General features: G+C 44.7%; 1 protein-coding gene across 2 annotated transcripts in view; it reads left to right on the top strand.

Moving 5' to 3' along the window:
- Positions 1–139: 139 nt before the first annotated feature.
- The window catches only part of Zmynd12 (zinc finger, MYND domain containing 12), a 31289-nt gene continuing 9170 nt past the window's right edge, over positions 140–22258 (top strand). Inside the window, exons 1-4 of one of the 2 annotated variants that reach the window (XM_006503191.3) lie at positions 140–524; positions 11479–11620; positions 14609–14780; positions 19278–19447. In XM_006503191.3, the coding sequence (XP_006503254.1) occupies positions 415–524; positions 11479–11620; positions 14609–14780; positions 19278–19447 (594 nt within the window). In that variant the 5' untranslated portion in view covers positions 140–414. The remainder of the gene's footprint in view (positions 525–11478; positions 11621–14608; positions 14781–19277; positions 19448–22258) is intronic. The other variant, NM_001014900.2, reaches the window with a different exon arrangement.

Raw genomic sequence — 22258 nt, forward strand, 5'->3', positions numbered from 1 at the left:
CCCTTTCCTATGTCCGCCAGTAGGTCCTGATCTCGCTAAGGCTCGAAATGCTTGCCTGTTCTGGGAAAGCCCGTCGGGAAGCGTCTAGAGGAAGAACGTATCTAGAAAATCCAGAAAAATTATGCTTCCTGTGGATTTCCTAGTTTGGAAAACGAAATGGTTGTTTTTGACCTATACCGGCCACCGTATAGTTCTCCCCAGGCTCGGGCTACATGGCAGTCAAGTTCTGGCTATTTAACCTTTGAGATTTAGAGTTTGTGCTCTCCCCTCCCCAATTGTCGCAGTCAGTCCCGCCCCTCCCCCTTGCCCTTGAAATCCCGACGTCCGGGCTGGCCCGTGGTTGTCACGTGACACCTCAGCCTTGCGGATGCTAGCCAGGCAACCGTCCTGGAGACCGACGCCGCCGGCCGCACCATGAACGTGATCTACCCGCTGGCGGTGCCCAAGGGGCGCCGGCTCTCCTGTGAGGTGTGCGAAGCCCCGGCCGAGCGGATGTGCACGGCCTGTACAGTCACTTATTACTGGTAGGCCCTGGAACATGGTGCCTGGTGCCTCTGCTCCCTCCCTGTCTCCCAACACGGGTCTGGCCTCGTGTGTCTGTCCTTTGTGGCCTTTCCTGCCAGGGACCCCACAAGTCCAGAGCAGGCTTGAAGACGCGTGTCTAAGACTTCTGTGGCTTCCTCTGCGTCTTCTCCGGCTCTGCTGGGTTTTTTGCCTGATGTTTTGCGGGGCTCCTACTGTTACTGTGTTGCAAACCCTTCCTGGTGCTGAACATAATGGGGCCATTTCTGTAGATCTCTCCTCTCAAAGCTCAAGGAGAACTCTGAAGACAGAGAAGTAGACAAATGATAATTTCAGGGAGAAATGGCAAGTCAAAGGAAATGGGAGGAGAAATTGGGCAGACAGCTTCTCTCAGAGTAGACGATTGGTCTGAAGTTAAGGAGCTAAAGAGCCGGTGTTCTTGCCCTACAAAGGCACAGGTAGGGTTCTTAAGTAGGGAAGACGTGTTCTTCAGGACTAGAAGAAAGACTATTGGCCAGTGCACAGCTAAGGGAGTTTGAATGTAGGAGAGGTAGTAATTCAAGATGCGAGGGGTTTAAATGTATTCGCATTAACACCATCCCCATCCTTTTTTATAAGAGAGTTTCATGTAGTTGGTCTCAAACTCACTATGTAAGCTAAGAATTGAACTTTTGAACATCGTACCCACACCCCTCAAGGGCCGGAGTTGCAAGTATGTGTTGCCATGCCTGGTTTGTGTAGTACTAGAGAGAGAACTCAAGGCACCGTGCATACTAGACAAACTACCAACTAAGTCACATCCCCTGCCCTAGACTCTATTTTGGGCCTCACAAAACTAGGATACTGACCTTCCAAACTTAACTCATAGCCAAATGACTTGTGTGTGTGTGTGGTTTTTTTAAAGCCTTATTTTTCATTTTACATGCTAAGTTCTGTCACTCCTGAGCCCTGAGACTTCTGAGGAGGGTAACATGGTGACTGGGGCAGTATCTAAAAAAGGTTTCTTTGAAATAAGATTTGAGTATTGAGAGGCCAGTACGGGCTTGCTATGTGAAGACACAGAAGAAGGGTGGGCCGTTCCAGCCATACAGCACTGGTTTGGTTAAAGAGTGAAAGACCTTGGCTGAAACCTAAATGGGAAAGAAAGCTGCGTGAGTCCCAGCCAGTGATTTCCACACAGGGATTCGGTGAATAACTCACAACCTGCATTTATACTGCATAAATAATATGTATTTGTAAGATGCATTTCTTCCTGCAGGCAGCAGCAGTGTGGGACAGGGGAGGGTCACGATGGCAGGCAGCAGCAGTGTGGGACAGGGGAAGGCAGACCCTGCCTTCTCGTTAGATCACAGGATCCTCCCCTTCTCAGACTGTTCCAGGTGCCCTTCCTCCATGTCCTACGTGATACAGCCGTCCTCATTCTTGGCAAGTGAGCATGGGCTGGAGTTCAGCATCCCAGTGCTCAGTAAAACAGCCTGACATTTTTGTGGAATTTCTTCTATTTTCTTCTGTATATTTATGGTATAAACTATGAATTGTGAATATGTTCCAAGGTGATAGATCTTTTAAAAACAGGACATTTATTTATTTAATTGTATTGGTGTGTGTGAGAGAGAGAGAGAGAGAGAGAGAGAGAGAGAGAGAGAGCACAGATCAAAGGACAGCTTTCAGGAGTGAGTTCTCTGTAGCCCAGGCTTTACCACCTTTTTGTTCCCAGAAATAGCGACTCAGACTGAATTATCTTTAGCTTTGTTCCCCAACCATCATGTATCCCAAAAATCCTATTCATTCATCCTATGAGTGCCACATGGCAAGTTACCTCTTCTTCAGTTTGATGCTTCTGTCTCCATCAGCATTCCTGGGCGAATCTCCTTCTCGCTCCTGACTATCCCAAAAATCCTCTATCTGTATCAGAACTTTTACCTCCCTATTTCCTGCCTCAGCTCATAGGCCAAAAGCCTTTTATTGAAGATTTCACACATTGCACAAAAGATTCCCTCTACAGTTCTCTGCTTCAGCATGCAGGTTCGAGCCCAGATCATAAGACTTGCTGGGAAGAAATCTTGCTGGCCTGGAATAAAACATTGTTAAGAAGGATAATTTTATGAAAGTACATATAGAAACATTAGTAGTATATCAGAGAGCTCTTGGTTTATAGTACAGTAGATCATAGCATATAGATAACAGTAATTTGTGATATTTTCCCTTTAATTGAATGTTTGTGATACAAACTTAAAGGCCTTCGCTGGCCAGCAGGGAGAAAATGTCAAGTGGTATTTGATGATAAGAAGCAGTAGGAAACTGGGTGTGGTGGTTCATGCTTGCAATTCTAGCACATGGGAGGCAAAGGCAGGAAGATCACTGTAAATTCAGGGATGGCCTGGGCTAATAGTTCAAGGCAAGCCTGGGCTACAGCGTGAATAGTTTCAGAAAGAAAGGGAAGGAAGGAGAAAGGGAGGGAGGAAATGAAAGGAAGAAGGAAGGAAGGAAGAAGAAAGAGAAGCTTTAGTGGATGGTAGAATGGATGCCTTGCATAAGGGCATCCAGATGGAGGTTAATAAACCCTGATGATGCTTGAATAAAACATGTCGGCCTCATAAACAGCTTAACTGTGCTCCCAGCTCCTCCTTTATATCCTGGCCTGGGGTGAATGTATGGGTGAGACAGCTCAATATTGATGGCACCCAGAAATGTATGAAGAAAGCTGTTTATTTAAAAAGGCAAGCTATGTCAGTTACTGTCAGTGGAACAAAGGTCAGGAAGTTGGATACATTATTTATTACCTTTTCCACCGTTCCCAGTGACTCAGCCTGTCTGTCCCTCTGCTGTGGAATGTGACTGCTTCTGAATCCCAGTGAAGTGTTTTTGTTACTCTGTTTTCAGTAATTCTCTAAGATACCCCCACCATTAAACAAAACAACAAAATCCTTAAAATGCTTTCTATCGCTTCTCTGGTAGTAGTATAGTTTGTAAATTAAATCCTTGGCTGTGTTCCTGTTATCTGGAGGAGGAGGAAGAGAGAGTGGTGGCTGCAGCCATGTAGTTCCCATGGCTGCTTTTGTGCTGCATCCAGAGGCTTGAGTTATTGCACCTGAGACCTTGGAGCTCCGGAAACACACAGTAGTTGTTGTCCGGAAGAAAAACAGAAACACACTGGCCACCTTTCCCCTAGATTATAGTTACCTGTTTTGAAATATGTATAATGTATAATAGATGCGTAGGTGAAAATGTCTCCTTAGCAGTAGAAATGCAAAAGCCAATGATTGCATACCCTCAACCAGAGCCTCAGAGTACACAGAGCTGAACTGACAGGGTCGAAGCAGGGAATGGTCCAGGCAGTAACAGCAGTGGGAAGCTTTAATAGCCCACGTCCAGGAGTGAATAGAACAACTAGGCAGATATTCCTTAAGGAAGTGTAAGACTAGGGCAACTCTGTAAATTAACTAGGTCCAACCAAGTCTGTGGAACACCCTAATAACAGAACGTGCATCTTCTCCAGTGCAATGTTAGGTCATAAATATGGAAGGAATAAAATCACAGAAGGTAGGTTCTGTTATGGTGCAATGAAATCATAACCAGTAACAGAAGGAAGTTTGGTAAGTTTACAATCAGGTCAAAAATAACACTCTTTAAAATCCAGTGGGCCAAAGGGAGACTGAAAAATGCTTTGAGATAAATGAAAAGGAAACAACAACATATACCCATACTTATAGGGTATCATTGATTTTGTAGTTCCTATGAATTTACAGCTGTTAATGTACACAGTAGAAAAGACCTCAGATCAGTAACTTAGTATTCCATCTAAAGAACAAACAAAAAAAATGTATTCATTAACCCATTCATGCATGGCTCTGCATTAGATCAGACATGCTAGGAGAAGGAGCAGAGGGGAATAAAAAGGAGAGTAGGAAAAACTATAGAAAGGATAAGTGAACATCACTTTCTTGAAAAAAAAAAAAATCACAAAGCTAATGAACTTTACCTAGAGGGGCCAGAAAAAGAAGATTCAAATTACTGAAATCAAAACTGAAGTTGATACCATTATTGCCGGCCTTGCAGAAATAAGGGAAATTATAAGAGAACACTCTGAACACTGTATATCAAGAAATCAGATAACCCAGATGAAAAACAGACCCATCCCTAAGAAGCACCAAACAGACATAAGAAGCAATGTCCGACTGGATCCATAACAAGTGATGGAAAACCAAAGCCAGATAACACAGGCTGGTGTATTCTTTCACCTTTAAAGGAAAATGAACACAGATTCTTTAATTTGTTAAAAAGAGGAACAAATAACTCATAATATTCTATATTCTATAAGACCCATATTGTGCCAGGAATAAAACCAAATAAAATATCACAAAATTACAGAATAGTATCCCCAATGAATACAGATGCAAAAGTTCTCAAAATTTTAGCAAACTAAACCTGTCAGCAAATATGAAGGATTCGACATCATAGGCAATTGGGATTTATTTTAGGAGTTCAAGATAGGTTGAATATACATATATCTGTCAATATAAAACACCATACTAGCAGAATAAAACACACACACAGTCTTACTAGATGCAGAAAAACCATTGGGTGAAATCTAGCATCATACTAAACTTGGCAGGGGGTGGGGTGGGAGGAATTCCTGTTACTTACTAAATAAAAATGACACAACACACACAAAAAAAATCCAGAGCTGGTGAAGGCACAGTTGAGCCAGCCCCGCGGGTTGTGGGAGCAGGAGAGCTGGCCCAGCCCCTCACAGGCTGCAGCACTTGGGAGACTGGGGCCTGCACTCTGACTAGGCAGCCCAAGCAGCTGGCTCTGGAGGTGTGGGTGCTGTTGAACCCACCCTGAGGGCATGAGAGCAGAAGAGCTGATCCTGCCACCTTCCTGTGGCAGCTTTGGGTGGCATAGCTGGAGCAGTGCCAGAGAGCTTGCCCTGGTGGTTTGGATAAGGGAGAGCCAGCTCAGCTATTAGCCAGGCCCAGATCCTGGGCTCTGAATTGGCTCACCTCAAAATCTATATCATCTGCAAATGGTTGGAACTCATGAAAGGGCCAGTCCTGCTGTCCCAAAGCTGCAGGATATCCATGACACCGGGCAATAAAAGGATAACCAGGAGGAGTCTGGATGAGAATCCAGTATTGATGGTGTCATAGAAGCCTTCGATCTCAGAACCCAGAGCAATGACTCATTGCAATGAACATTTGCAAGTGAAGATGTGTGGACAGAGGGATATAGTGTGGGACACGCTGTGACATGCTACAGCTTCCGCGAGATGTTTTCTATGTTTTTGTTGTTTGTGTATACGTTTTATTTTGTGGGAATGCTGCAAGGGCAGAGAGTGGATATGAGGGGACAGGGAGATGAGTGGCTCTGGGGTGCATGATGGGAAACTCACAAAGAATCAATAAAAAGTGTTTTAAAAGTCCAGAGCAGCAGAGAATTAACACCATACTTACTGTGGAGGACTGCGAGCTTCTCCATGCATGAGACCTGTGAGCCCACGATGCTGCTTCCACCACTCTTCAATACTGGGGCAGGGGTTCTAGTCAGGACGCAGTTAGACAAGACGATGGAGTGAAAGCCAGCCAAGCTTGGAAAGAGTAACGCAACCTCATTTACAGATGTTATGGCCTCATCGTGATGGCTGACTGTATGCCAGCCTGACTGAAGTAAGGGATGTCGGATAGTTGGTAACACCTTGTTTTGGGGTGTGTTTGTGGGAGAGAAAAGCATTTGTCCTGGGAGACTGAGTCAAGGTCATTCTCACCACAGAGAGTGGGTACCCTGCATTCCACTGATGGTCTAAACCTAGCATGGCACAGGGGTAATTTGCTCTCTTAAGTGCTGGGATATCTGTCTTCTCCTGTTCTTGGCTATCAGCTCGCTAGTTCAGGGGCCTTTGGGCTCTCGACTTAAAACAAGTAGATCCTCTCCTTCCTCCCTAACTGCTAGTCTCAGCCTTCTGTCTCAGTTGAATTACTGCTCTGGCTTTTCTGGTTCTCCAACACAGGAAACATTACAGGTCTTTAAGATTTATTTTTTTTCAAGTGTGTGTGTGTGTGTGTGTGTGTGTGTGTGTGTGTGTGTGTGTGTGTATAGAGCTATGTGCACATGAGAACAGGTGTCCACAGAGTACAGAGGAATCAGATCCCTCTGCACATGGGGTTACAGGGGGCTGTGAGCCACCCAGCATGGGTTCGGGGAATCAAACTGTATCTTCAGGAAGAGCAGTAACTGTTCTTAACTGTTGAGCCATCTCTCTAGCACCCATCGTGCAACTCTGTGTGCTCAGTATCACATGAACCAACTCCTATAATAAACATCGATTTCCCCTGGAGGATCCTAACAGGCTTATAATATAGAAAGCATAAGGAACTTAGAAAATTATATTAAAACTAAGCCATGAACACAGCAATACTGCAGGGTATGGAGGAGTAGTTAAACTCCTATAAACTAGCAATGAGCAATCCAAAAGTGAAATTAAGAAGGTCACCTTATTCAAAACAGGATAAAATATTAGAGAAAAACTTAGTCAAGGAAGTGCATGACTTACTGAAATACCATAAAAGATGATGAAGCAGTGGCCAGTCCAAAAAGAAAACCGGTGTAATTCCCTTAAATAAGTTAAATAAATAATATACTGAGAGGGTCCTGGGGTGGAAGAGAAAGCACTAGACAGAAATGATATGATATATAGACATGTAAGTATGATGCGGCCTTAAGACAGCCTTCTTCTTTGGACCAAATCCTTAAACAGTCCAGGGGTATCTCTGACCAGTAACCCAGACAGAAGGAAGGCCCGACCTTTATAACCTTCTAGGGGTGGTGGGAAGTTCACACAGAGGAGCCATAAGTTAAGAGTTGCAGCACAGACTGCCTAGCAAAACAGTGTTGAAAGAAATTAAAGACACTGAAATACTTTTATTATTATTTAAGATTTATTTATTATTATTAATAAGTACACTGTTGCTATCTTCAGACACACTAGAAGAGAGAGTCAGACCTCATAACAGGTGGTTGTGAGCCACCATGTGGTTTCTAGGATTTGAACTCAGGACCTTTGGAAGAGCAGTCCCACTGAGTCCATCTGAAATTCCAGCTTAGACAGGCTGACTCTAAAATTCATATGGAAATTTCAAAACTTACTACTGTGCTAAACTAATTTATTAAAGATTTATTTTCCTTTATGCATATGGGTATTTTTCTTTCATGCATAGATGTGTGTGTACCACATTCATGTCTGCTGTCACGAATCCTCTGGAACTGGAGTTAGTTGTGAGCTGCCATGTGGGTGCTGGGAATTGAACCCAGTGCTCCTAACTGATGAGCCACGTCTCCAGCCCCTACAGTGCTACCTACTGTGTTAAGGTTGGTACAGGAGTGAGAAGCTATGATGGCCCATAAGCGTTCACTGAGAACAGATAGTCCTTTAACAAATGGTGCTGAGTCAAGCAGACATCCACGTGGAATAAGATGGACTTGGATCCTTACCTTCCACCTCATTCAAAAAAAAAAAAAAATCATATGCGAAAGACATAGATGTTAGCCATGAAACTGTGGACAGTTAGAAGGAAACTTAATCGCAAATTCGTGTAGTTTCAGATTTGACATCAAAGGAACCAAAGTGAAACTAGGTGAGTTAGACATCGTCAAAATTTAATTTCTTGTTTGTTTTCCAAGACAAGCCCTTGCTGTCCTGGAACTCTGTGTGCAGACCAGCCTGTCTTCAAACTCAGGTATCCTCCTACCTCTGGGATTAAAGGTGCAACAAACACCACATCCAGCAAATCTTTTAAAAAAAGAAAAAAGGAAAAAAAAAAAGTGCTGCGGAGAACGTGAGCACGATGCTCCGGACATCTAGTCTGACTGAGTGCAGTGTGGGAGGAACTGTCAGGAAGTAGTCAGGCCTGTCCACTTGAGGGCAGTGTTGGGAACTCTCTGGTGGCCTCCAGGGCTGGCACAGGTGAGATGGAGTCACTGTGGCTAAGCTCACCTAACATCACCAAGCCACAGAGACTGCACTTGTTCCAGCCAGAAACACAAACCGAGTGTTTGGAAATCCAGTCACCAGGGATCCCCACAGCACGATAAAGAATGGAAGAAGCAATGCACCGACCACACTCTCGTGGCCCTCATCTGGGAGCTGTGGAAAAGAAGTGGTCTGAGGAGTACCAGACTGCTTCTGTGGAAAAAGCCACTGTTAGACACAGCCCTACCCCATTTTCCACCAGCCCTGAACACTGTGAGCCTGTGAATGGGTTGGTACTCTTCAGGACTGAACATTCCTTCCAGGTCACTGTGTCCCTGACTGATGGAGGCAACTTCTTTTTCACCATGAAGTGTATGATCACTGAGAGATTAAAACACCAGCAGATACTGGTGCCAAAGAGACTGTCCCATGAGCTAGAAACTTTTTGTACCAAGGACCAAGAGGAAGCACAACACACACACACACACACACACACACACACACACACACACTATCGTGACCCACTACTACTGGTGGTAGCAGGAGAGCAGAGGGTCTGGGAGGAGCTCTTGGGTTACATCTTTTGATATTATAAAGGGAAGCAGTTTTAATATCAGGAATGATTAGAAAGTGTTCCCTCTGACTAGGGTTCTGTAATGTAGAGCTTCCATTCTTCAAAATTGTTGCCTTTAATCCCAACACTTAGTAGGCAGAGGCAAGCAGTTCTTTATGAATTCAAGTTCAGCCTGGTCTACATAGTGATTTCCAGGACAGCTCCTGTCTCAAAAATAAATAAATAAATAAATAAATAAATAAATAAACAAACAAACAAACAAACAAATAAATATTGCCTAGAAGAAAGGAAAAGAAGAAGAAGAAGAGGACGGGAAGGAGAAACCCATAGGATGGGAGAAAATCATAATCTGAAAAATGTCTTATATTCAGAATATATTTTGAACTCCTAAAAACAGTAAAAAGATCCAGTCATTTTTAAAAAAGAACACAGGATTTAAATAAACCTTCATCCCAAGGAAGATATAAAAATGACTAATTAGCACAGGAAAAAATGCTCGTTAGTCATTGGGGAAATATAAATTGAAACCACTAAGAGAAACTCTGTCAAATCCATTAGAATGACTGCAAACACAGACATAAACAAGCGTTAGCAGGGCAGGATGCAGACATTAGACCCCCATGCCATGGGAGCTGAGGCAGGAGGAGTGCCATGAGTTGAAGGCCAACCTGAACTACATTGTGAGTTCCTGTCTGGGCTACAGAGTGGCACCTTGTCAACCAACCAACAAAAATACATGTATTTTAAACAGTCTACACCAAATTGTTACTATCCTTTCTAGAACACTAAAGACACTGGCTTTGGGGCTTAAAATACCTTCTCACTTTTTCCTACCTTCTTAACTTTAACATGATCAGATTTTGTTTTATTTTCAGAGTCAAGTAGTTACACTCAAGAGCATCTCCGACATCACAGCGACTAGAAAGCATGCCCAGTGCAGTCTGTGAATGCTTGCCCCATCCCCCAGCAAGTCTGAAGACATTGCTAGTGGTACTCTTCGTGAGACTGACTATAGAAAGACATGTCTAAAGCCGGGCGTGGTGGCGCACACCTTTAATCTCAGCGCTCGGGAGGCAGAGGCAGGCAGATTTCTGAGTTCGAGGCCAGCCTGGTCTACAAAGTGAGTTCCAGGACAGCCAGGGCTATACAGAGAAACCCTGTCTCGAAAAACCAAATGAAAAAAGAAAAAGAAAAAAGAAAAACATGTCTATGAAGTCTTTTTTAGACCCTTATGATAGGACAATTCCTTTCCCTTCCCCAAGAAAAAGATTCTCAAATCCAACAACTTCAGTCCTCAGACAACCTTAGAACAAAGTAAGGTTGTCTTTGTTGTTCTTAACAGATGAGGCACAGCGTACATACATGAGCAGGTGACTATAGAAAAGATTCCTTCACATGTCCCGCCCCCAAACCCAACAGTTTTTGTTTGGTTTTAAATAATTTTTTTGGTTAGCATGCAAAAAGGGTTTTCTTGTGATATTACACACACATACACACATGCACACACACACATGTGCACATTTTACTTTGTCCTTTTCCATATCACCCACTGCCCTCTTCCACCCTCCATTCCCTTCCTTTCTTCCTGCTGGTCCCCTTCCCTACCTCAAATAGTTTCTTCTGCTTCATGATATATAGCCCATCACCCTCTGTCGTTCCTCCTTCCTTTTAGATATCCTCCTCTTCTTTCATACTGTCCCACTTTTATGGTGTGTGTGTGTGTGTGTGTGTGTGTGTGTGTGTGTATTTAAGTATGCATTACAGATATGAGAAAAAGCACTATTTGTCTTCCTAAGTTTGGCTCATTCCATTTAACATAATGGTCTCCAGTCTCATCCATTTTCCTTAGAAAGTCATAATTTCATTTTTCTTTACAGCTAAATCAAATTCTGCTATGTAGACATACTACATCTCCTTTATTCATGTGTCTGTTAATGAGCATCTAGGCTGGATTCATTTCCTGGCTATTGTAAATCATGCAGCAACAAACATAGATATACAAAAACCTTTGTGGGTATGTGGACTTACAGTCCTTCAGGTGTGTGCCAGAGGTGGTATAGCTGGGTCACACTGCAGCACTGTTTTTTAGATTAAACTTTTAAAATACTTAGTTATTTCATTTGATGGTTTATCTGTGTAGCCCTGTCTATCCTAGAACTCGCTCTATAGACCAGGTTGGCCTCGAACTCCGAGAGATCCATCTGCCTCTGCCTCCCCAGGTATGGAATTAAAGGTGTGCACCACCACTTCCTGGCCACAGTGCAGTTTTTATCCAGGTACAGACGTGAGAGAAAATAGACTTCCATCTCAGAAAGGCTTTAGGCTCCTGCCAGGTTTGGGTTGGGCTGGCTTTTCTGGGATTTAGAGCTGGGAGAAGACAAAGACATGCTAACCCGGTGTGATTTGTTATCAGTGGTCCTGTGCATCAGAAGGCTGACTGGGACAGCATCCATGCGAAGATATGCCAACTGCTCATTCCTCTGCGCACCACCATGCCCTTCTACAACTCAGAGGAAGAGAGGCAGCATGGTCTGCAGCAGCTGCAGAGGCGACAGGCGAGTCCTATAGCCCGTAATGGTGAAGGCAGGGCCTTGGTCTTGATGCTCCCAGTCCCAGTGCCAGTCACTGGGTCATTCCCACGGTTTCACTGAACACCCACTGGACTAGTTTGCTTGGGTGGCCATAAGACGGAGTGGTACAAACAACAGACGTTCATTTTCTCAATACTGCTGGAGACTGAAAGTCTAAGTTTGCGCCTTCTCCCTCCCCTCTCATTCCATCCTTCCTTGTGCTCCCCCACCCTCCCTCCCTTGTCCTCCCCCAGCCGTGTGCATCTTCGGGTGCACAGGTATGCTTGAGTTGCAGGTGGATGCTAGAGGACAACCTCAGGTGTCCTTCTTCAAGAGCTATTCACCTTGGTTTTGACTGTGCTTTTTTTTAAAAAACAGGATCTTTGACAGGGCTGGGCTTCACCAAGCAGGTTAGCCTAGCTGGACACTGAGCCTATGGCTGCTCCCTCAGTGCTGGGAGAGCAAGTGTGCCCACCATGCCTAGCTTTTTTACGTGGTTTCTGGGTATTGAACTTGTTGCATGTAGTTTTAAAAAAACCCACTACTGCCTTTGCCCCGGAGCTGCTGTGCTACCAGCCCTGCCCCCTGCTCCCTTTTGTTCCACCAGGCTTAGCTCTGGAATCGAACACAACCAGCCCTAACCAAGACACACTTTGTTACCTTAACTTGCCTGCTAGGCACAATTGCTGGGCGCAAATATCTCCTGGCTATAAATATGTGCCCTTACCAATCTATTATCTCCATCTCCCCTTCTGCCCTAAATGCAGTGGCTTGTTCCAATTAGCTCCTACCAAACATCTTTGCCTCCCACCCCTATAAGTGGAGGCTGCAGGCCCTAGCTCTCCCCAGGCCTACATGGTTGCTACATCCTCATTCCTCCAAAGTATGGCAGAAAAGCCCCTTCTCTCCTTCCCTGTGTCTCTTTTTTCTCTTGGGATCCAGAAGTCCCACTTGTACCTTCCCGGACTTCTTTATTGACAAATCAAGTACCAGTTAGTGAACTAGACCTTAGTATCAGAACCTCCCCTTACAGGTCCCCATGCACCTGAGACTTTACTGACTAAGCCATCTCTGGAGCCCCAGACTTGGTGACTTCTCAGACCTCTCTTCCTGGATGATGGATGGCTACCTTCTTGCTGAATCTTCATTGGGTCCTCCGTTGTTGTACACATCACTGGTGTCTCTGTGTCTGTCCAGTGTCTTGTTATAAAGATAGCAGTTAGGGCTGGTAGGATGGCTCAGTGGGAAAGAGTTTGCTGCTGAGCCTGACAACCTGAATTTGATCCCCAGAACCCACATGATCAAAGGAGAGAACTGACTTCTAGTTGTCCTCTGACCTCTACACATGCATTGTGGCACTCATGGACACACAAAAATGTAATTAAGACACCAAACAGGTTAAATTAGAGTCTATGTGAGTGGATCCATTTTAACTTAACCACCTCTTCGGATGGCATTTTATCCAAATTACCATCATCCTGTGGAATTAGGGTTTAAAGCCTCAGTACATGACTTTTTATGATACACAGATCAGTCCATAGAATCCATGTGTCAAGTACTGTGATAAGACAGTATAGGAATTTATATCCAGTAAGATGGCTGCTCTGACAAGGGATCACATCCAGAGATATGATCTGGCTGGAATGCAGACACGCTACACACCTTTAACTCCTCTGGCTGGAATATAGACATACCTTTAGTTCATACTTTTGACCCATCTGGCTGGAATACAGACTTGCCTTTAGTACACATCTTTAATCCCAAACAATGTTGTCTAATTGAAGGGCAGACAAAGTGACGAACCAGAGAAGATTTGACAGAATGAGTCGGAGATTGGATCTGTCCAACTCTCAGGAGAACAGAAGAGGCTACTTCAAAGCAGGGAGGGAGAGACAGTTCAGTTCAGTCAGTTCAGTTAGTTTGGAGCAATTCAAAAGCAGTCTTTTCCAAGGAGAGCAATTCAATCAGAAGCCAAGAGAAGCCAATTTGAATCAGTCAGCTTGGAGAGGTATTTGAGCCAGAACAGTTGAGTTGAACCAGCCAGCCAGAGTTCAGAAAGAGCTACAAAAAGTAAGTTTATTCAGTAGTAAGTCTCACAGGCTGAAGAATTCTAAGCCTAGGTTAGCAGACAGAGGCTGGAAACTGAAGATTAGAATGTACAGAGGCTAGAAGCTTCCAGGCTTAAGCCTAGGGATAGACCTGGGCTCAACCTAAGCCATGTATTCATAAAGCTTGGATATGGCTCTCAGATCATTACTTTCTCTGAGGAAATAAAAGCTACCCCTTTGGCATACCTCTGTCTCCAAAAGTATTTACATCATGATTCATAACAGTAGCAAAATTACAGTTATTAAATAGCAATGAAAGTAACCTTATGGTTGGGGAGGGGGTCACCATAACATGAACTGTATTAAAGTGTTACAGAATTAGGAAGGTTGAGAACCACTGGCATATTAAGATATTTAAAATATAAGTGAATAAAAAAATATTAGGTTATAAAGGCATCATCTTGTGTCATCTATAGCTTTCTAAATTAAAGTTTTATTAAAATTAGGCTGGGGATGTACATCAGTTGGTATGGGCTTGGCTAGCAAGCAACGAGCCCTAGGTGAGCTTTGGTATCACATAAAACTGGGTACTGGCACATGTTCACCCACATAGTGAGTTTGAGGCTATCCTGGATTCCATACGACTCTGTCTTTAAAGAGTATAGAAATACAACAATGAAAAGAGCTACAGGATTGCTGTGTCCAACACTCCTGTTTGCCAAGTTTTGAACTATAAGGAAAGATATCTGTTCCTGGACCTTGGCCTCACTGTCCCAAGTTTGCATTTTTATCCACTACACCCCTGGAGCTCATATGCACCTAGTACAGGCAGGGTCGCCAAGTCCCTTCAGCCAGACATTGGCTTTACCTGCGCTTCCACCTTGCCCTTTGCCTGGGCTCAGAGCGCCCATTCTGCCTTCCACAGAAGCACTTGATTGAATTCTGCTACACTGTTGCCCAGAAATATCTTTTCGAAGGAAGACACGAAGATGCCGTCCCTGCAGCTTTGCACTCCCTTCGCTTCCGCATGAACGTGCACGGCCTGAGCTCAGTCGAGCTCGTTCCTGCTTACCTGCTCCTGGCTGAGGCCAGCCTTGGTGAGTGGAACTGACCTGAGACCCCCAGAGCCCATTGAAGTGCTGTATTGATCCTTGTCAGGGGCAAGACACCCTTTGTGGAAGAGGGGGATGGGATGAAGGCTATAGGCATAGCTGACAGAAATCCACTCAAGCTGGGCCTGGAGTCATTCACCTTTAATCCCAGCACTGAGAGGCAGAGGAAGGAGGCCACCCTTGTCTACATAGAGAGTTCTAGGACAGCTAGGACTACATAGGGAGACTCTGTCACAAACAAAACAAAGCAACAAAAAGAAATCCCCTCAAGCTGACCTGGACAAAGGGGAGAAATCATTTAGGTTGTTAGGGTGTCCCTAGGGGTTTATAGGAAAGTGACGGGCTCTCATTCTTTTTCCAGTGTCCCTTCTTTTTCCTCTCCTTTTTAAAGCACCCCTTACAAAATTCAGTCAGACCTCAAGCACACTAGGTAGCTTAAGGGGTGACTTTGAACTTCTGATCCTCCTGCTCCCACCACTCTTCCTTCCAGTGCTGAGATTTCAGGCCAAAACTACATTCCCAAGATATGTGTTGTTGGGGATTGAACCCCGGTCTTAATTCGGTAGGCCAACCCTCTACCAATTCATCTACACCCCAGCCCTCTTTCTTGTCTCTGCTCCTCTGTATGTATCTACATCAGTGTGCCTATCTGTAGACTAAATTTTAACATCCTGTCCTCACTGCAGGAGACAGTTATCCTCAGATATCAGATCTAGCTACATCTGCATGTCCTCTGGATTCAAGTTGAGAAGCAGAAATGGCTTAGCATCTGATTTCCATTACAAATTCCCAGAAGACAGAATTTTGCTAACCTAGTTGGAATGTAGCATCTACCCTTGTTCCTGGGGTCAAAGTCATAGTTCAGAAATGGGAACCCGCCACCCTGAGAGTGAGAGCACATGCTTAGCAGGCACCTGTCTGACGGCTGCTACAGATGAGCATTCTGAGAATGGTTCATACTCTTGAGCATCTACAGGGTCTTAGGCACCATATATATCTTAATAGTCACCATTTTGAATATCATTCTTCAGGCTAGGACTATGGCTCAGCAGTAAAACACATTATCTAGCATATGTAGAGTCCTGGATTCCAGTCCCAGCTTTGAAAATAAAGTGAGGTAAAGCTGTTGTTGGTATAAGTGCCCCATCCAAGCCTTGCTGTCGAATGCAGAGGGGTCCCTGTGTCTGGAACGCTCTAGTGTACATTTTCCACCAAACTCCCCCTTTATAAGCACAGTGAAGTCTTTCATTCAGACTTCTCCAAAAATGTGTTTATAATTCCCAAAGTTACAGAATCTGAAAGAGTCACAACTCAGAGACACATTTCCTCTTGTGCAGCTATTTGTTAAATCTTCTCTCTGAAATAATCTCTCAGCTTTCCCTTGTTTCTTTTGACTTCAGAGATCATTAGCCAATTAAAAAAAATATACATTATTTTACATATCTGGGTATTTCACCTGCAGGTATGTTTGTCTACCTACTATTCCTAGTACCTGAGAAAGCCAGAAGAGGGCACAAGATCCCTTGGAATCAGAGTTACAGACAGCCACGTAGGTGCTGGGACTTGAACCCTTTGTACTCTTAATTGCCAAGCTAATTCTTCAGCCTTGCCAATCATTATATAAAGCATCTTAGTTGGATTTGTCTGCAGTTTCCTTGCTGGGGACAGGAATGTCACAGAGGTGGCAGTGTGTTCTTAATCCATGCTATAAATGGACACAATTTTCCCATTACTGATGTTAACCCACAGGCAACACCAATCAGAATGTATTAGATGGAAAGTCCAGACGTAAGGTCTAGAGTGGAGGCAGGAAGGTAGCAACTTCAGCTACAGTGTCTAGATGCCGTGCAGCTGAGCTCTGTTTAAAGATCATAGTTGGCTTTATTTGCACTTCTAGAATCAGGCAGCATCTCCTTCCACCAAGTAGAAGATGTGCTCCCATGCCCCCTCTAATTTTCCCCATGGGCTGGGGTCTGACTTCATAGTCTGCTGCAACTGGCTAGTTTGAAGAAGAGTGGGAAGGGGCCATTTAAGTCAGTTAAGTTTCAAGAATACAGCAGGGCTTTTGTGGAAACAAATGTTTAACTCTGCTAGGGGGGCAAAACATTTCCATAAAGGTTTTCACAGGGCGGGGAAGATAAAAAGATTTGAGTTCCTTGTCATAAACAAAAGTTTTATAGTGCTTTACAGAAAGACAATCTCAAGCATATGACATGGGCGTGTGTGTAGAACCACATCTTCAGTCCAATCTCTCATTTCATATCTTCGGGCCGCTTCTCTCACAGGGAGGATGCTGGCTTCCATGGCCATTGATGGGTTTGTATGTATAATGGGCTTCCAGAAGCTGAACCAGTCTTCTCCTCCAGTCTAAGTGTCCACCCCAAAGATGCCCTCCCCTCTGTGTGAGTGCTGTCCCCTCCCTCGAGGCTGACTCCTGCATGGATCTTGTCCTTAGACATTTGGTTCCGGCTCTCTGTACCAGGTCTTGTACTTCCTCACCCTGCTGAGGTCTGACACCCCATTCTAGACTGTGGGCAGAACGCCAGGCCAGAAAGTGCAGCCCAGACTCTGTGCACCCTGACACTGACTACAGGTCATTGAAAAAGTCATTTAAGCCAAAGTCCCAGCGTCGACCACCTGCCCGCTAACTGCTCTCCCCATGTCCTCGAGGCTGTCTTCAATCTCACCTCCACCGAGCAATGCGATCCCACTGCAGGTCCACTTTCCTACACAGTCCGAGGCCTCCAATGGCATCTCTCTCCTGCTGTTTTCTTTCTTCCACTTAAGATACCTTCTTTCAAGTCCTGGAGGAGACTCTTTCTTCCTTTCCACCTAATTAATTCCTTGTTGTCTCTCAGGTCTCAGATCAAGGTTTCTCGTCTTTGGTCTGGAAGCCTTTCCCTATCTCCAAAGTCTAGGTTGTGTTTTTTGGTTTTTAACCTTAATTAATTTTATTTATGTGTATGTATTCACAGGCATATGTGCCATGGCCCTCATGTGGAGGTCAGAGGGAGTCGGTTCTCTTCTCTCACAGTGTAGGTCCCAGTGATAGAACTCAGGCTGTCTGGCTTTGGGCATGTCATGGTTTTTTACCTGCTGAGCTGTCTCTCTAACTCTGCATCTCTTTTTAAGTCACTCACTCAGAAACTTCTCCCTCTTGTCCTGGTTTTCCTGATGCCCTGCTCACTTCGTTGCTAGTTATAGATATAGTCTGGCTCTCTGAACCCGAAGCCTGTGGTGCCCTTTCCCTAGAATGCCTTTTCCTTCAGGAACGATGTTTGTTTAGATGCAGTTGCAGCTCGGCCTTGAGACCTTCTTCTTTAGCATTGCCTCCGTGAGAAGAACCAGACAGAGAAAAATGAAGTATGTATATGTTGCTTGTGCACAGGACGTCAGTTTCCAGCAACCTTGTTAGATGTCTCATAACTTCCTGTAGTTACAGAGAATTTGACATCATATTTCTGTCCTCTCCAAGAACAGTATGCATGTGCACTTACCCGACCCCCACATACACATAATCAAAATAAAATAGATCTTTGTAAAGCTTTGGTACAAACCTAGCCTGATGGCGCACACCCTTATTTCCCAGCACGGAGGAGCCAGAGGCAGGAGGATCCCTGTGAGTTCAAGGTCATTCTGGTAGACATAGAGGTCAAGACCAGAGCTACAGAGACTCTGTCTAAAGCAAAGCAAAACAAAAAGCTACCCAAATAAATACATCAATAAAAGTTAACATCCCAGTGTATCTCTCTCTTCCCTGCTCTCTCTGCATTGTATATATCTGTAGAAAGAGAGAATTCACAATCTATAAGTTCATCCTTTTAAGGTACAATGTAATATATTCAGAAGGTTATATATTCAAAAGGTTGTATACTCACCACTATTCAATTCCAGAACGCTCCCCCAGCTTTAAAACTCCATATAGTTGTTCGTCGTTGCCCTTTGTTAAACACCCTCACCTCTTCCTCTCTCTGATACGCCCCCACCACTACTAAGTCCCTTCTCTCTATGTGTGCCTGTTCTGGACATTTCACATAAATGGAGTCTGACAATATGTGGCTTTGGGGGTCTGGCTTCACATAGCATGCTGTTTTCAAGCTGTCCTCTCTGTAGCATATATACAGGCAATATTCTTTTTATGACTAATCACAGTTCACTCATGAGCATCAGTTAAGGATGGATTGCTATGAACGTTCACGAGCAACTTTGGGCACTAATAAAAATTTGTATCAATGAATAAACCAATGTATGATAACCCATATGTCATTATATACTCTTTAGTTAAAATATGAATTATAATTTATTTATTTATTTATTTATTTATTTATTTATTTATGGGTTTTTGAGATAGGGTATCTCTACAGAGCCTGAGCTGTACTGGAACTCCAGGAAATCCTCCTGCCTCTGCTTCCCGAGTGCTGGAATTAAAGGCGTGCACCACCATACCTGGCTTATACCTCTTTTACAACTGACTTTTGGCAGGTCTGGGCCGGATAGTGCAGGCTGAAGAATATCTATCCCAAGCCCAATGGACAGTCCTCAAGTCAACTGACTGTAGTAACGCCACCCACTCTTTACTGCATCGGAACCTGGGCCTTCTCTACATAGCCAAGAAAAACCTCGATGAAGCCCGGTACCATCTGGCTAATGATGTGAGCAAGCTCACTTAAAATACCTGGGTATTTCCAAGAACGGCTCTGCTTAGTGTTTCTCTTGGCTGAGTGTTTCTCTAACACTGCTTATGCTGGCCATTTTGGGAGCAGCAGCAAGAACTCAGCCTTTCTACTTCCTAGCTATGCAAATGTGGCCAGGCCCCACCCCACCTTCCCCACCCAGATGTCTGAGGCTAATCTGGAGAGACAGAACTGCACAGTGCTAAGGGAAGAAGGGTTGTGCTTCTGCTTCCAGCAATGCTAGTTCTGTGACAAATTATTTAACCTTTCTCATCACATGTTAAGACACAAATCATAAACCGGTCCCAACCACATCAGCACATTGCAGAGATTAATAATAGATGTTTGTACACACTGGACTTTGTGGCTATTTGTTAAAATAATATTAACGTTTCTTCTTCAGAGTGTAGTTATTAAATTTAAATGAGCCAGATCTATAGGAAAGCACTTACAATCTATAAACCCGTACAAATGTGAGATACGGGAGTCAGATGAGCTGTTTTTCTCCAGTTCAGGAGTTCCTAGTCAAATTTTGGGGCTGGAAAATAGTACCAGATAGAGTTCCTGTCCCTGACCCGGATTAGGCTGGGTCATATTGCACTCCCATGGGCCCTTTCTACGCTCTACGCTCACCTTTCCTCCAGGCAGCCTTCCCTCCCTCTGGCTGCCTGCCTCTGTGCTCGCCTTAGACTCTTCCCCGTTCCTCAAGGCCATCTTGTGTGCAGCTCTCTGCCCTGGAAGGCTGCCCTCTGTGGCTGTCCTGGACGCCATCGCACCATCACTGTCTGGCTTTGCTAGGGACTGAAGAGTGTTGCTAGGGACTGAAGAGTGGGAGGCACAGCAGGAGGGTGGAGTTACAGTGGGGGAGGGGGTGGGTCTGGTGGAGCAGTCAGCTTTCCTTTCTGGATACAGCTCCTGTCTAGTGGCCCTAGCTCCAGCTCTGGCTGGTCTCCATTACCCATGCCATCTCCTCTGGTTTTCTGAGGTACAGGGGTGCCATTGCTGTTCTTGGTGCTCTGTTGGCCCTCTTGCTTTTGTGACTTCCATATCTCCAGTTACTCTTCCATTAAGTGACTTCAGGCAGCCCTATGTCATCTGTTTTTGTCCAAGCCCTTAACCAAGACTTTTTTTTTTTTTTTTTTAAAGAGAGAGGGTCTTATTATATAGTTAAGGCTGTCCTGGAATTTGATACGTTGACCAGGTTGGCCTTGAACTCAGAGATCTGCCTGCCTCTGCCTCCTGGATGCTAGGCTTAAAGGTGTGTGCCACCATGCCTGGCAAGTTTTCTTCATTTATGTTTGCCTCTACCCCCCACATCCTTCAGTTAATTAAGTAGAGGCAGGCATATTCTGTCTTGTGCTGATCACACAATTAGGAATTAGATCAAAACCTCAAAACCATGTTTCCTGAGTGTACACACACACACACACACACACACACACACTTGTTGTTTGCTTTCTTTTTGAACAGGGTCTCACTATGTATCCTAGCTGACCTCAAACTCATGGAAATCCGCCTGCTTCTGCCTTCCACGTGCTGAGATTAAAGGTGCATGCCACACTGTCTCGAGATACCCTTTTTGAGACAAGGTCTTATTATATTCCAGGTTGATCTTGAACTCAGCATCATCCTGCTTCAGCTCCTGAGTGCTGGAATTACAGATATTCCCTATCACACCTACATGTCTTCCCCCTTCTTTAACACACACTTCACTGATACAAATTACAAAATCACTCATTTTCATGTAAGTTTTAGTACAGAGCTACACAACCAGGAGCACATTTCCATCACTCAGAGAAGCCCCTCATTTCCATTTGCAGTCATTTCCACTCAAATCCCAACCCCAGGCAGCTGGTCTCTGTCTACATAGATCGATCTCCCTCCCTCCCTCCCTCCCTCCCTCCCTCCCTCCCTCCCTCCCTCCCTCCCTCCCTCCTTCCTTCTCTTTCTTTCCTTTCTTCCTCCTCCTCCTCCTTCTTTTGAGATAGAATTTTTGGTGTAACCCTGGCTGTCCTGAAACTCACTCTGTAGACCAGACTGGCCTTGAACTCCCACAGCTCTGCCTGCCTCTGCTTCCTGAGGGCTGGGATTAAAGTTGTGTGCCACCAGCACAGGCATGCTCTCTTCACAGAGGGAGAATTGCAGGCAGAGTCTAGAGTCTGTCTGACTGTGCTCACCTGCATAGTGCTTGTAGTCCATCCATCCTGAGCCACAGCTCATGTCTTCTGTTGTCAAGTAGCAGTCTACCCTGGTTAGGGCACAGGCCGTTTGTCCACTCTTGAGACAATGGATGTGTGTGCTGTTTCTGCCCTGGGACTGGTAAGAATGACTGTGACAGATGTTCATGAACCAGTGTGTTCACATGTGGTCATGTGTGCCCATTTTTCTTGGGAAGGTACGCATTCCTGGGCCACACAGCAATTCCATGTTTAGCCTGTTGAGGATCTGGCCAGCTGCTGCCCAGAGGCTCCAGCATTGTTTATCCGTCCCAGTCCATGGCCGGGCTTTTATTTCCCCAGTGGTCTTGCCATGTTCTTTGTGAACAAAGCTGTCCTACTGCCTAGGAAGAGGGATGAGACTGTGGTGATTTTGTTTTGTTTTCCTTGAATGATGGTTAGTGTCTAGCATGTCACTTGTCACATGCTTATTAACCATCCATGTGTCTTTTAGAGAAATGTCTGCTCGGGTCCCTAGTCCATTTCCACGTCAGGCTGTAATGAAGGTTTTTTCCATGTGTTATGGACACATGCCTTTTTTTTTTTTTTTCATCAATTAAATGGCTTCAAGGGA

Source organism: Mus musculus, chromosome 4 (genome assembly GCF_000001635.26).
Source record: "Mus musculus strain C57BL/6J chromosome 4, GRCm38.p6 C57BL/6J".
Taxonomy (NCBI): domain Eukaryota; kingdom Metazoa; phylum Chordata; class Mammalia; order Rodentia; family Muridae; genus Mus; species Mus musculus.